We start from the raw sequence: 16,382 nt of genomic DNA, 5'->3' as shown, positions 1-16,382 counted from the left end.
GTTTTTGAAATTATTTTGTTCCCGGTGTGCTTCTACCAAACATACCTCTCTCATTTTTTTTTTTTTGTTCTTATACTGGCATATCTTGTATAGGGGTTGATTATAGTTTTTTTTTAGCTTTCTGAAATTGTGAGTAAGAATAGAGTTTTGCTGTCCTTTTGACTATTGTCCTTGGATCCATGAGGATGCACACAATAAAGCAAGGAATGACCTGAATCTGAGTTTTTTGAGTATTTGGAAATTAGAGAAAAAAATATAAATTCATGCCTATGTTCCCTACTGGCTGCCCCTCGAGAAAGAGCCTGGGTTCTAAGACTGTAGGTGAGCCATCAATTCCAGGTTGTGTGCTGCACCCAGGTATAGCAATGTAAGGCTTCCAGACATTGAGGGCATCTGAAGACAGAATTAGACCTCTACTTACTGCTTTCTGGTAAATTGGTGACATTTTTGTGCCTACTTTCCCTTTTCCTGGAAATGTAAATACAGATAGATAGAATAGATGTTTTATTAGCAACACAGTCTCTGAGGTATCATTTTTAGTCTCTTTGTACTTGTTCTGTGTGTTAAAAGCTTAAATCAGAGAACTGGAGGGGTGATTTTAAAATTTCTGGGTTACCAAGAGTTTCTTGTTAATCCTTTACATGTATGAAATTTGAAGGCTTTTGTGGTATAATTCTCTAAATTGGGACCCTCACTGGACAAGATCCAGTGAAGAGAGGAGGTGTTGGAATCCCCAGAGCAGTTGTGAGGTCTCAGTGTGTATGACAGAGGCAGAAGTTTGTTCTCTAGTTGTTCATCTCTGGACAAACGAGGCCATGGGAGGACTTCACTGTCAATAGAGCAGGATCTCTGTTAGGTAACAAACGGATTTAACAGGACTTGATTGGGATCTGGTCCTTTTTAATATTAAGAATTGTGAGATATAAAGGGCATATGCTGAACTATTTTTTATGTGACCCCAGTCTCATCATTTTCAGATAGACAACCAAGACATAGGTAATTATTATACTGATATTTGTTTCCGGGGGGCTTAATTACTACCCTTTCCCTAGTGAGTCCCAACTACCTTACCTTTTTTCCTCAAAGTTTTAATATCTCATTTTTTCTGAAGCTACTCTGATACCCTTGAATGATTGCAGATCTCTTTCCCTTACAATGGCCCAGGTTTCTGTCTTGAATTATGGGGAGGTTTCCCAGAAGCTGGATTAAATGGCATTTCAACAGATTACTTGTGTCATACTACAAGCCCTTCTTTTCCCTGTTAATTCTGAGCCAGTGTCATACAAGAGGTCCCTGGTGCCCCAATTCTCCTATTTTTAAGGCTATTTTCCTGTTTGGGGTATAGGTTAGGAAGGTTTTTTACTTCACCTCCTTTGCTTCAGCTTCAAAATTCTGGTGTCTGGGTTTGTCCACTGTTTCAAAGGGCTCTTCATTATTCCTCATTTGGGGGATAGCTAAATGGGTTCCTGGTGATCTTACTGATACCTGGATCCAGTGATGTACATATAATTTAGGTATCTACCATAGCCTTTGGTTCATTTAAAGCGTACTAGCTGCTTTGGTGACTCTATATAAAAAATGCAGTTATTTTCATAAGTGCACTGGTATCTCTTTAATGGGGAAGAAAGAGAAAAACAACTGCAGAAAAGGACACCATGAAGATAATAGACTTGACACTAGAGTAAGTATTTATCTCATAAGAAAAGCTCTGTGGAATTGTTTGAGACTCTCCATGCAAAGAAACTTGCTCTGTTAAAACTTGTCCAATTATACTTCTCTAACTTCTGCATAATCACACCCCTTATTCCCTAAAGCCTCAGATTGTAAAAAGCAAGCAAATAAACAAAAATTCTTGATTTAGTGGAAATGTTTTCCTTGAGATTATTTAGAGGAAACATAACTTAGAGGAAAAGACATCGCCTTATTTATCTCTGTCACTAATTTGCTGTGTGACCTTACAGAAGTCACTTTATATCTTTGGACTTCAATTTCCTCATCTCAGAAATGAAAGATTTGAGCTGTAATCACCAAGTCTCTTGCGGCTTTTAACTTTCTGGGCTTCAAAGTTGAAACTGTCTTAGCCAACTCAACCTAGCCTGGTAGTGTTGTTTAAGTTGAGTGTCATATGGTAGTTTGAATACTAATGAATTGCCAGATGAAAGTAACTGTCTGGAGTTGGTAGGCACACAAATCAGCTAATAGCTGAACCTTGATAGAATGTTGTCCCATGTGCCTGAAAGATCTTCTTACTGTTCCATTACCAAAAAAATCATAAAATATTCTCATCTCTGGGGCTGCCTGTCCCATGACATTAGATGTTTAAAGTATGATGTCTCTAAGGCAGTGGTAGTGTGCCTTAATTCTCTGTTGTTTAGAATATTGAGTACATTCAGTTCAGGGCACTACTATTTAAGAGCGGGAGAAACAAATTAGAACACATTCAAGGGAGAATGATCAGGATGGCTGAACCATGTCTTATGAGGAAGAAATCAGAGATGTTTTGCCTGGAAAAAGAGAAGATATAAAGGTAGTATAATAGCTGTGTGTTTTAAAATGTTGTCGTTCTGAATGTTTACATGGGATATAAGAAAGGTTGAAATATTATTAATATTTTATTAACATTAATATAATAATACTCCATAATATTCTTTTGTTAATATTCTTACTAATAGGAATGTTTGGCAACCCTGCACAGATGGAATGGACTGCTTTGGGAGGTATGGAGGTGTTTAAGGAGAGGCCAAAAAAATTACTTGTAAGAGATATTGTAACAGTGAACATCACTACCACCAACATCACCATTTAATGAACACTTACAATGTTACAAGCACTGTTCTAAGAGTTTTTATTTTTATTAATTCATCTGTTTTTCCTAACAATGCTATGAGATAGGTTCTGTACTGCTGTTATCACTTCCATTTTATAGATGGGGAAATTAAGACACAGAAAGGTTGACTAACTCACCTGTGTTATATGGCAGGTAGATGGAAAAATTGCGATTTAACTGCAAAATCTGGCCCAGAGAGCCTATGTTTTCTTAACTATTGTACCACCTTTTTCTGCACAGGGTATGAATCTTAGGTGGGATTGAGCAATTGGATTTTTAAGGACCTTTGAATCTTGAGATTTTGATTCAGTATGTGAGGGTGATATGTATAGATGAGGCAAAGCTTTTCTATGTGCTTGTCTTGACAAGTTGGGGAATTTAGTATTTTTTCTGTATTTTATTTCCATTTATTAAATATCATGGTGATGAGGACATTTAAAAAAACTTAGTATTGTGATTTTTTTCTTTGAATCAAAATAACACTTTAAAACAATAGCTTTTATTTATTAGACTTGAGGAATCATGACACTGTAGTAAATAGTGGTAATAAATTTATATTCTGATGAATAATGAATAAATTTATTATTATTAAACAGTATAATAATAGTGTAAGGTGGCATGGTTTTGTGCCAACTTTGAGAATGCTATATAAATCTAATATATTCTACCAAGTTTCAGGGTTTTTTTTAAGTTTATTTATTTTGAGAAAGACAGCATGAGTGAGTGAGAGTGGGGCAGAGAGAGAGGAAGGGACACAGAGAATTCCAAGGAGGCTGTGCACTGCCAACGCAGAGCCCAACATGGGGCTCGAACCCACAAACCATGAGATCATGACCTGAGCTGAAATCGTGAGGCCTGAACCCATGAACCATGAGATCATGACCTGAGCCAAAATCAAGAGTCATACACTTAACAGACTGAGCCGCCCAGGTGCCCCCAAGTATCAGTTTTAATAAAAGAGAAAAAGAATAAAACTTTGTTTTACTCTTAGAGTTAATGATACTTTTATCAAGAATAACCTGCTGTTAATTGGAACCAAATTCAGTATTTTCATTTATTTAAGCTTCCTTACACCAATGCTTTTCCTTAAAATATGTCACATTAGAGAAAAATGTACTTCTTCCTCTGAGAAAGAACCTATAAATGTTAGCAATTTAGTTTTCAGCATATTAAAAAGGTTACAGTTCCTTTGTTAGCAAGAAGTTATTGGAACCTAGATTAGGTAAAGCTTTATCTGTCAGTCACCCCATAATACTGTAGTAGAATATGTCTTATACCGCACAGTTGTCAGGTAGTTTTGGGCTCATCAAAAAAGAGCGTTTGAAGTGGGGAATCAGAAAAAGCAGTACGTATCTAGCACATATACATACATATGTGTATATATATACATATATATATATATCTTGATATATATATCTTAATTAAAATACATGTGTATGTGTAATGTAACTTGAATGCTTAACTGAAACGTAACATATATAAAATGCAGTGCATACAAAAGGAGGGGTGTAGAGCCATCTGTTCTGGCAGAGAAGACTGATCACTGACATGGCTGAATTGGTAGTACACCAACTTTTAGTTGGTTTTATTATTGTGTTTAATTTCTTTACAGACATTGCATCCCATTAATTTCCTTCAGTCAAAGACTACCAAGAACACATCTGTAATGGAACAAATTGGTTTTATTACTCATTACAGTCGGGAGAACACACACCACAGGGAATCATCGAATGCCTCAGTAAGAAAGTATTCAAAAGAACATTTTGTAGGATTTGGGTTTTGTTTGAATGATTTGAGGTAGGGTTTAAGGAAACAGAATCTTGCTGTAGACTGGAGGCTGTCAGAAATCAGGGACAAACCTATAATTTGGTATCCCAATAATCTTATCTGGGGGGGGGGCAGGTAGACTAGAATGAGGATAAAGCTGTAATTGGAAAGGCAGTATAACTGAAATGGAAAACAAAAACAAAAACAAAATGACAACAGGAGTGCAATAAGACTGGACACATTTAATTCAGCCTTGCTAGTGGGTGGAGGAAAGAGTAAGAGAGAGTAATATTCTGTCCCTACAGTTAGGTTGGGCAGCAGGTAGGGAAGTTGATTCATGCAGCTGCATAGAGAGGCTATTTCCTAATCATTTCTCCCAGCACCAGTGACTTCCATTTGTATGTAGGTTTCAACTCCATTATGTAGGGCAAGATTCCATTCCTGACCTATGGTCTTTGCTTGTCTCGGTTCCTGACATCTTGTCTGACTTTTGCAACCTCAGCCTACAGTTCTCCTCTGTTTGCAGTTATGACTACCCTTTCATATTCTTGGTCAAGGTGCAGTTGGCAACCCAGATGAATTAAAGCAGTAGTGTACTGTAGCTGCTCCAGGACAGAACGGAGATAACCCATATGCAGTTAGGTTAAGTGGGATAGAATGTATCCCTAGAAAAAGCTAATTACCAATGTTAAGGTTACTGGGGTTTTGTGAGGGGTCAGGTCTTGGAATTTGTTTGGGATGACTTTATATTAGTTTGTGATTTTTTGAGCATTGATATAGAAGAGAGTAATGTCATGTAGTATTTATTTTTATACTTAGATGAACAAGAATAAATTAAAACCTAAAAATGGTGCCAGTGGTCATCATGACTGTATTTTCAGAATTAAAAATGGAAACACAAGACTATTGGACAAAGGGCGTTTGAATTTAGTAAGAGTAGTTATCATTGTTCTGAGCACTTTATATACTATTCATTTCTTACAGCAACTATTTGAAGATATAATATTAACTCCATCCCATAGAAAGGCAGAGTCTAAGTCCCACCCTCTTGGCTATGTGCCAGCTTTGGTGTCTTACTATTGAATAGATTGCACTGACAGTTACATGGCATGACTCTTCAGACTAGGTTAGAAATAGTGATATAGCTTTCATCTGACTCTTTGTGGGGGTATGCACTCTTGGCAATCTGAGCTACCATGTAACAAGTCCAACTAGTCTGAAGCTAAAATCTTGGAGAGAAAGATCATATGAAGGGATCACATAGAGATAGAGGAAGATGTCCAAGAAACCCCAGCTTCCAGCTCCACACTCTTGAAGTGCTCCCATTTGTGAATAAAGAAGCTTTGAGATGACTCCAACCTTAGCCACTGACTTACTGGCAACCTCATGGGAGATCTTGAGACAGAATCACCCAGCCCAGATGCTCCCAAATTCCTGATCCACAGAAACCATTAAAAAAAGAATAAATGATTATTATTGTTTTAAGCCCTGTCTTAGGGTGATTTTTATACAATAGATAGCTAATATAGGGTACTTCTTGGTAACTCTTAGATTAGGGTTAATAACAAAGTGGAATTCCTGTCTCAAAGTAGGTAAAGTTCCTCTCTGGCAATGCAAGGTAAAAAAAAAATATATTTAGAAGGTAGGTGTTACTGGAATTGTGGCATCTTTTACTGTTGAGAGTGACTTTATTATGGCCTTGTGGAATGGGAAAAGCACTGGATTTAGAGTCAGAAAACCTACATTTGGATTTTAAACTAGTTCTGCCAGTTCTACCTGTGTGACATGAAGGAAGCTACATGACCTCCTGAGTGTCACTTTTCTTCTTGCTGCAAATGAAGATATGGAGCTTTGGTATTCAGTTCTTGGCAACCCATTTTTAGAACAACATCTAGAGACTCGATTGAATCAGAGGAGAATGATGAAGGGTCTGGTAATCATGTCAGATGGGAAATGGGTATAGAAACTGGAGGAGTGTCACCTAGAAAAGAACTATTAATTCAATCCCTCCCTTAAGATATATGAACAACTCTAATTTACAGAAGAGGAAATAGATTGATTTTGTGCATCTTTTGAGGGCAAATGGGAAACAATGGATAATAATGATAAGGATCTAGATTGTAAGGATTCCTTTTTAAATAATTAAATTTATTAGAAAATACTATTTGAGAGCCTTGATTATGTTTCTGGGTTCAAATTCAGGGAAATTATAATATACTAACTCTCTAGATATCTTCAAGAAGACTGATTTTTTTCTCTTAAATTCTATTTTATATTTCCTTCAAGAATCCCTTCATAAAATTATTTTTGTTTTTCTTTATTACATAAACTGTGTTCATCAATGATAACTTAGAAAACACATAAAGCAAAAGGAAATAAAAATTACCAGTAATCTCATTGCCATTGAGAGATCACTATAAATGTTTTGGTGTATATCTTCCCAGTGTCTTGTTTGTTTGTTTTGTAGCCATGTTTACCCTTATGCACACATCCAACAAAATTGAGGTTATGTACTAATCTAACTACAATTATCCTTTTTTTCCCATTTAATACATATTTATTTGTAAATAAATTATTTCTACAACATTTTTTGGTATTCGTATTCAACCTTGACAACAATATTTATTTTCTCTTTCAAAATAGTATTTATAATAGAATATTTGCAAAATATGGATGACTTCAAAAAGAAAATTAAAACTACCTATTATCCCAATACTCAGAGGACTGTTAACATTTTGTTGGACATTCTGGTGTCTTTTCTTCTGTACATAACTTTTCCTAAAAAAATGTATATTGGTGTTTCTCACCAACATGCTTTTTACTAACAATACGTTATGAATATTCCCCGATGTCACTACATTTTCTGCAAAAATATGATTTTTAATAATATCAAATTATTCTACCATCTGGACCAAACCATAATGCCCTCAAATGATCCCTACAATTGGATATGCAAGTTTCCCCTAATGGTTCATCACTATAAACAACACTATATTCAGCGTATATAATATTGTTTTTAATGGCTGTGTGGTATTCCATTGTGTCGCTCTGTCATCTTTTATTAAATAAATCCTTTATTTTTTTAATGTTTCAGTTCTCAATATTTTGCTTAAATAAGCAATCCTGTCACTATTAGAACAAATCTTTACTCCTACCAGTATTTTTTTTATTATTCTTGACATATTTGGTGAGGAGTTGTTTCAAGTTCAGCAGCTGGTGATGTACTTAACATTTTGTTGGATGCTCTGGGGGCATATTGAAGAAACATGAGACATGGCCCCAATCCTTCAAGTGTTAAAATTTAGTTGCAAATATGACTAATACATGCAAAATAGTAATGAATAATTTATTGTAGTATATTATTAAATGCTAAGTTGTGTGGTTCTGATTAAGTGCTTCGATGTGTATTTCAGGGGGTAGGAGGGTAGTGAGGCCCAGGATAGTCAGGCAGGACTTCAAGGATGAAATGCAGTTTGATCTGAGCTTTGAGGAGTGGGTTGAGTGAATAGTCAAAGAGAATGTGGGCCATTCTAGAGGAAAGGAACATGAAGCACAAAAGCTCAGAAATGTATATATTTGATATATTCACAGTACCATGAGAAGGCTATTTAAGTTTAACATCTTTTTATTGCCACTGCTGAGCAATCAGTTTTGAATAACAACTTCTGAAAAATCTGAGCAATATTTATTTTAATATGTTTTTTTCCAGTTTATTGAGATATAACTGACAATAACATTGTATTAAAGTGTACAACCTAATTATTTGATATATGTATGTATTGTGAAATGATTACCATAATAAGTTTAGTTAAAATCCATCACTTCACATGGAAGTGTGATTTTTTTATTTGCTTTTAATATTTACTTTTCTATCCCTTCAGACATGGAAACATCTTAATTAAATATTCCTAATTTGTGAAAATTGCTTATGTTTTCTACACACTTTGCCTGATGATTTTTTTTGTACTACTGTGTGGTTTTTCAGTCATCTGCATATAATATTGTATTCTATTTAATTCATTTCCAGCAAAAAAAAATGCTTTAGATAATCTGAATCAATGTTATTCTATTTCTTATGTTGGGACTGGGATCCTCTTAAATAATATTTCAAAAATGATCTTCACTGTTAGGCTTGTTGATGCCACTGAGGTTGGGAGAAAACAAATTTATAGTAAATTGTCTTTGAAAGAACTAATGCTAACTCAGGCCCCATATGCTTGGCTTTTGTGATGTTCATTTGTTCAGTCATGTTATACAGTGGTGTTTTCACAAGAAAGAACAAAAGAAGAGAAGTAATCTCTTTTATGTAATTTTTAAAACTCACAAGTAATTGGCCTTCTTAAAAATGTTTGTAATTATATCCATATTATAATATTAAAGCAAAGCACATTTATTTTATTGCCTTCATAGGGAATGAGAATTAAAGGACCTATACATCAGAATCACTTAGGATGTTCATCAAACTTCACATTCCTGGGCCCTACTCTTGGCAGTATAGAGGGAGGTGAGGGAATCTGCATTTTAACATACTTGTAGGGAATTCTAAACATTGAAGTTTGAGAACTATTGCTTTGAGACCAAATACTGTCTCAAATCTCTCCTCCACAGGCTGTGCTGCAGTAACATGCAGCAAGACTCGACAGATATCATTGGGCATCTTTCCTCAAACTGAATTTCCTAGGACCTGTTTTGTTTTTAGGAAATTACATAATAAGTTGAGATTTTTTTTTCCTTAATAAAACTTACTTAAAAGTTAAAAAAAAAAGCAAAACTAAACAAAACAAAACTATAGATCCTTTGTCAAGTTTTTTGTCTTTTTGTTTTTTCCTAACTTGGCATTATTGGCTTTTATCCAACAGTACTCTCTTCATTATAAGTGTTTGGACTTAGTACCACTTTACTCAGATGAATTGCCTATAGGTCTCCATTCATGAGACCATCATTCCTTAAGTTTTAGAAAGTTAAAAAGTGAGGGCCAGAAATAGTAAAATTCACACCTTTCCATTGTTCCTAAGGTTGGTATAAGATGACTTATATGACTTAAGTCATTGATGATTTTATCCACTGCCTATGTCAGTGCCTAGTGACATATTGCAAGTAATTGTTACTTAATAATAATCCCAACAACCCTGAAAATAAGTTTTAATCCTACCTTGTACAATGATAAAAATACTAAATGCCTAGCATTTATTGAGTATAGTTATCTCATTTAATTTATATGGAAACTTACTTCTCTACGCTCCATTTTCCTTTTCTCCCCCTTTCCGTACCAGTTATTACTGTAACTTTTGCCTCATATTTTTTCCTCTACTTCTTAAAGCTTGCTGGGCTTCTTTGTGAAAAAGGAGAGAGATATAAGAGCAATTACAATTGCCACGCTTCTGATGAGAATCACAAAGACTAGCTCCTTTACATAGTTTTTTGTTGGGCAAGAGAAAACCCACGCTCAGACAGATAAGGTGAATGTAAGGTTACTGATGGGTGATGGCTAAATAATAGTTGTTTCCAACACTCAGTTCTGATTTAGAGAGATATAAAAACATTTTCTTCCTGTAAACTTTTAGGTGTTTATTATTTTCAGTCTCAGATTTGCATTTTTTCCTTGCAGATGAATCTGACCCTCTTACCAGTTAGCTAACTTCTCTGTACTGTGAAGTAATTCTTGTGCAAATATTTCTGTAACAAACTCAGCCTTTTTAAAAACAACCAACCAAACAAAAAAACCATAAAAGTAAACCACTTTTAAATGTGTGTGACTATGTGCTAAAATACAAGTGGTGAAGATAAGGAATAGAATGAGGCTTTTGTAACTTTGACAGTTGTGTAGCTAGGAAAAAAAAAAAAAGATTCTGCTCAAACCCTACTGCACAAAAATATTCCGGTTGGCTAACTTTGTGGCACTGATTTAGATGTTTTATATGTTTTCTGTTGAATAATTAATATTGGATATTGAAGCTAATTTCTCTTTTGGTTCTAAATTCAAGGATAATGTTATTGTGATGTACATATTTTTAGGCTGTGGGAAGAGCATTTAACAAAAGTGCCAATGGAAAGAAAAACTTTGTCCAGCTTAATAATTAATAATTATTGAATCCAAACTATTTTAAATGAAAGGTGTAAGAATAAGTAAAGTGTCCATATTAAAATGAAGTTTTTGAACCACTTGGATTGGTTTCTAATAAAAAAAAAAACAGTTTGAATCTGCAATTTCAGGGTAGTTCTTTTGATAATTGCTTCTTTCATGTTTAGTATTTTTAAAGCAGAGACGGCTTAATATTTGTTCATCTAAGCCTCATATGCTGTCATTCTGAGTTTGGGATTTTTCTCCAACGATATGCAGAGAAACAAATGTTCTAATGGTTTTATTTTATTTTGTTTTTCTAGGAGTCAGAGAATAATAAGTTATGTTCCCTATATTCCTTCCGAAATACCTCTACCTCACCACATAAGCCTGACGAAGGGAGTCGGGACCGCGAGATAATGACCAGTGTTACTTTTGGAACCCCAGAACGCCGCAAAGGAAGCCTTGCCGATGTGGTGGACACACTGAAACAGAAGAAGCTTGAGGAAATGACTCGGACTGAACAAGAGGGTATGTGTGGACTTAACTGTTGGGCTTTATTCTTTTAAAGATTCCAGGCCTTTTAAAAAATGAGTGGGATTTCAAGGGCCAAAGCAGTGCGTAATTGGCACTAGCTAGGAAAAAGTTATTCAGAGGTTACCATGGTGATGGCAGATTGTGATCCATTGAAAGTATTAAGCAGATAGCTCCATTTTTCTAAACTTTGTGCATTTTATTTGGTTCTTATGATAACAAATTAAGGTTTTAAACTAACTGCAAGCCTTACCCTTGCAAAAGATGTAGTATGGGAACTTTTGCAGCTGCAACTTAATTTTTCATTTCTCTCCTTCACTTCCTTTTAATGGATAGTGTTTTATTATGAAAAGACCAACTGTTTAAAAAGAAAAAACAAACAAAAAACTAATTTATTTCTCATTTTTATAAATATTACAAATTTATAAATATTATTCTTTCACCTTCAAATGTTGTAGAATTGAGAATTGAGGTTTCTAATATTGTGAAAGCTAAATGCTCAAGGGAGAAGTGCTGTGACACATGACATCTGTTGCAGCATCCCACATCTCATCTACCTTCTCCACTCTCTCAAGAGTCCACTTAGGTTCATGTAGGTCCTAAAAAACAAATGAAAAAAGACCCTATCATAATATTGTTAAATTGAATAAATCAAGCCTAAGTGACTGCTATACTCATGTGTGTCCTTTCATTCTTTATGTATAGATTTTAGACTTTGAAATGTAGGGCAGTTAATGGTTCTGTATTTATTGCTAACATCATAAGTTAAATTTAGACTTCTGTGACACTATCAAGAAATGGGGATATAAGGGAATTTTTCACATAACTTAATTTTATTCCTCTAACGGCTTAAAAGTTTAAAAGTTTCAAATCAATTTTTGTGGATGTGTCCATCACATCAACACAAAAGGAGTTTCTAAAATGTATTACACGCTTACCTAACTTACCAACCAGATTATATGGCACAAATGTAAATGCTTTTTGATGACTCAGGATCATGATGCAATAGACTATGGACTCCAATCTAACAATTACGTGACCCTGCATTAATTCTTCAGTCTCCCTGAGCCACAAAATGTAAAATTTGGGATGGTACTAATACTTGACTTGGAAACTCAAAAATTTTGAGAATTAACTATAATAATGAATATAGAAGTCTCTTATGAACAGTAAACTACATAAACTTGGGGTATTGTGATGATTGTCATATTATAAATGTCAATTATTTTATCATGCTATAATGTAATGATGCCCCTAGAGATCATTGAGATAATTAGGACTGTTTGGCCTTATGGTTATTGCTCTGTAATTATGAAACTTTGGAATGCTTGTGTCTGCTTGATATAGATATTTTTTTTGGTGCATGCGTGTGTGTGTGTGTGTCTGTGTGTGTGTGTGTGTGTGTGTGTGTGTGTGTGTGTGTGTGTTGGTTTCTCCTTTTTCAATAACAGGTTTCAGGCTGTTACTTTTTGCTTTGTTGTGAAAAATTTCTAATTTCTTTCATTTTTAATTTGTAAATTATGAAAATATATGATCATGACCGCTGGACCATGTGTAAAATATACATATATATATCTGGGTGAGTTGCTTAGAGATTCTGGGTAATATACATGATTTTTAGTGCATGGGCTTCTCCCTGCTCAGACACTTTATTTTCCCCTACTTGGCTATGTTCTAGAATGATTGAGGCTGTCAGATCAATAATGTCTGATTGAGATTGCTAGATTATTTTTAATTATGATTTCCAAAAAGATGGTTTTAGTTCCATAAGAAAGAGGGTTTCAAGATACTTTAGAGAACTCTTTAATGTAAAAATAAAGAAATTGATTTGTGATGATTTTTTTTGGTGTGGACTCCAGGAGAATTTAAAATAATTTTTATCTTGCAAGTCATGGTTAGTTTTCCGTTCTTCCTCCTTATTACTGTGTGTCGAAGGTTTGATACAAGAGAGGCATTTGCAAGATGAGACCTCTCATTTAAGAGTACTTTATCACTCACTATATTCCTACTATCAAAGAATATTTTTATGTGCTTTACTGAAATTTGTTTTCAGTATATAAACTATATACACTTTAGGCATCAGAAAACCAGGCATTTTTTAGTGTGTATTAATGTGTATATTAAATATAAATATGAAGTGATAAAAGTAGGTTCTTCAAACTTACACATTCTACAAATCTGGAAGGAATGCTGAATATAATGTATGAAAGAAACAAAGCTCAAAAGGTTTTGACAAACTGAAAATGTGAACTTAAAACTGACCCATCAAGATAAAATTTAATAGATCTTCTTGTCAAGTCCAGAGAGTATGACCAAAACTCCTAGCTGCACAAATAATTACTGAAGGAAATTCGAGTAGCAGACATAGGAATTTTTTAAAAAGCTTATGAGGTTTAGGTAGCAGAAAGTGCACTGGGGTCCACATGATGAATATTGCCCAAAATTTGCCAATGCTGCCTCAGTCAGCATTACTAGAATTACAGTATGTAGCATTCAAGAAGTGGTAGTCCCATTGAACTCCCTGCTCAATAGAATGCATCTGAATTATTGTGTCGGGTTGAGAATTACCACACTTTAAGAGGGACTGGAAAGCATTGGGATATTCTCAGAGGAGAACAGGTGACATGATAACAGACATACAATTATATAATAAGAGGGATGTTTGAAGGAACTAGTATTATTAATCCCAGAGAAAATAGATCAAGGATAACAGGATGGTTGTCTTTAAAGATTAAAGTCATGTGGAGGAAGAATTGGGTTCATTCTATGTAGCTCCATAGCGATAGAATGAAGATCAGTGACAAGAAGTTGCAAGGAACCAGATTATCATTTATAACAAGATTAATTGTCTAACAGTTGTACCTGTCCATATATGGAAGATAATAAATTGCCCTTGGAGGCTTGTGGCAATCTTAATTGCCATTTTAATAGGGGACAGGAGATTGGTCTTTTCCTAATGCCAAGGCTCTATGAATTTTTATGAAAAACAATATGCTTATACAATATTTTATAGTTCATCATATGTATGTATTTATAGTTCTAATCAAGAACTACATAGTATCATGATTACTTTTATGTAAGTTTTCTTTTTATTTTACAAGGTGCTGTATTAGAACTGAGGAATTCTTATCTGTTTACTTTTTTTTTTTTTCGCCTTGGATTCCTTTGGTAGTCTGGTGAAGCCTACAGGTTATTTTTTAGTTTAAATAGATAAAGTAAAATACATGGGATTACAAAGAAAATGAATTATATTAAAATATTAAATAATTTTATAATTTTGTGATATGGTAGAAAGTGCTACTTTACTAATGTATTAAACAACGAGATCTAACGGATGGACTCAAAATATCAAAATTTTAAAATAGTGATAAACATAAAAGACATTTTGATATATCGTTAACAAGTTCAGTGCGATCTAAAAATACATTATAATTCTATCAGTTACAGTATCACTACCAATATTTTATGGCTTGCTGCCTGCATCCACAATTTGAGGAAGTGCAAATTTTCAATTAGAGGTTAGTGAAAAAGAATTTTTTCCAACCAGGTTCACCATCCAAGTTCCCTGAATTCTGTAGAAATGAGAAAAGAGGAAGGGGTGCATATGGGAGAGTTATTAGGAGATAGAATTGTTAGGAGTTGACATTTAAATGAGGAGACCAAGGGAGAGGAATGGTTCAAATGTTGCTCAGGGTTTTTAAAAGTTTGTGTGAATAGGAGGGTGTTAATACAATTAATAGAAAAAAAAAATAGAGGAACATGTTTTGGAGATGGGAGCCATGAAGATTTCTATTTTTTGAGTTTGTTTCCTAATTTAATGACCTGCTTGGAGCAGTAGTACAGAATAGTATAACAGAATTTCTGATTCTATGACAGCTGTATTTCAGGTCTAAGGAGGTGTAATAGCTCCAACATTTGCCTGGCTTTGACCCTTTAAAGCCCCATGTCCCTCTCCGTATGTGGGACAGCTCTTACCCCATGGGACATAGCAGAGCTTTCAAAAGAGCTTACTCACCTCTCTCTCACCTCTATTTCCTGGTTTGAAGGCCATACCTCATGAATGACAAGCCTGTGTGATTGACATAATAAATGACTTTTCCTGAGTCATTCTTGTCCTGGAGAATGTTTTGACTCTATCAGGCTAAAAGCCTTCCCCCTCACTTCCCCTCCTATACCGGAACTGATCTATTAAAAGTTCATTTATTATGGTCTATTTTAAAACAATATCTACATGATAAAACAAAACTCTTCACATAGCATTAGGAAAGTTATTCTCTTACAGGCAGATCCTTTCATCAGCCAAATAATTGTCCAGTGTTTTATCTGCCATCCCTCAAGAAATGCCTTCTTCAGAGCAATGATTTGACTGGATTGCTGAAACAGTGATGAACAAAGGTGTTCTGTCTGAAGTGCCTCTTCTGAAAGTGAGATTTGTGGGAAAATAGACAAGGTTTCTGTTTTTTTGTAAATGTAACCTTGATTTTTTGGTCATAGGTACGTAGGAAGATAGATGATAGATAGGTAGATAGATAGATAGATAGATAGATAGATAGATAGATAGATACATGGATAGATGGATAGAATGAATACAGAATCTACCTTTTAAAATACTGTTGATATTGGTGGGTAGAGTATGCAGAAAGATTTTGATTATAGGTTGAGGTTAAAATGCTTCCAAGATAAAAATCCTTCAGCTGTGATTAAATGATGAATTTTAGTTATCCTTGTATCACCCATCGTGTTGCCAATGTTGCTGGGCTCTAACATAAGCGACAGTTGTCAGAAAATGAATACTTTAAAAAGGACTTCTATATCTAAATACATATATTTAATCAGAGAGTCCTTTGGCTTCTGAAAATAAGTTGTCTAATGAGAATTTCATTTGAGCAGCTGCGACTGAGGAGGTCAACAGGCATTGCCTAGGAGAATATGGCCCAGCTGGTTAAATCTGGTTGTTGTCGTGATTTAAATGGTCAAGTGCTGCTTGTAATCCAGGACCGTCTGTTTGTAAAGGGAAGAGTGAGTGCTTCAGCATAATGTACAGCTGTTTTAATCTCTCTTTAATAATAGTGCTTCAGCCACTATCATGTCTTGTGTATCATACTACTAAGTATATGATCCTAGGCTGGGTAAACCGGTTTGGGTCAGGTTCTGGAGGCATGTGAGCTTGGAGAGAAAGGGATACACAATGGT

At 34.7% G+C, this 16,382-nt stretch overlaps 1 protein-coding gene across 17 annotated transcripts in view; it reads left to right on the top strand.

Moving 5' to 3' along the window:
- SOX6 (SRY-box transcription factor 6) overlaps nt 1–16,382 on the top strand; it is a 614,016-nt gene that overhangs the window by 266,338 nt on the left and 331,296 nt on the right. For all 17 annotated transcript variants that reach the window (XM_047877037.1, XM_047877035.1, XM_047877036.1 and 14 more), the window contains one exon: nt 10,979–11,186. In XM_047877037.1, the coding sequence (XP_047732993.1) occupies nt 10,979–11,186 (208 nt within the window). The remainder of the gene's footprint in view (nt 1–10,978; nt 11,187–16,382) is intronic.

Source organism: Prionailurus viverrinus, chromosome D1 (genome assembly GCF_022837055.1).
Source record: "Prionailurus viverrinus isolate Anna chromosome D1, UM_Priviv_1.0, whole genome shotgun sequence".
Taxonomy (NCBI): domain Eukaryota; kingdom Metazoa; phylum Chordata; class Mammalia; order Carnivora; family Felidae; genus Prionailurus; species Prionailurus viverrinus.
This window is presented reverse-complemented; position numbering and strand designations above follow the sequence as displayed.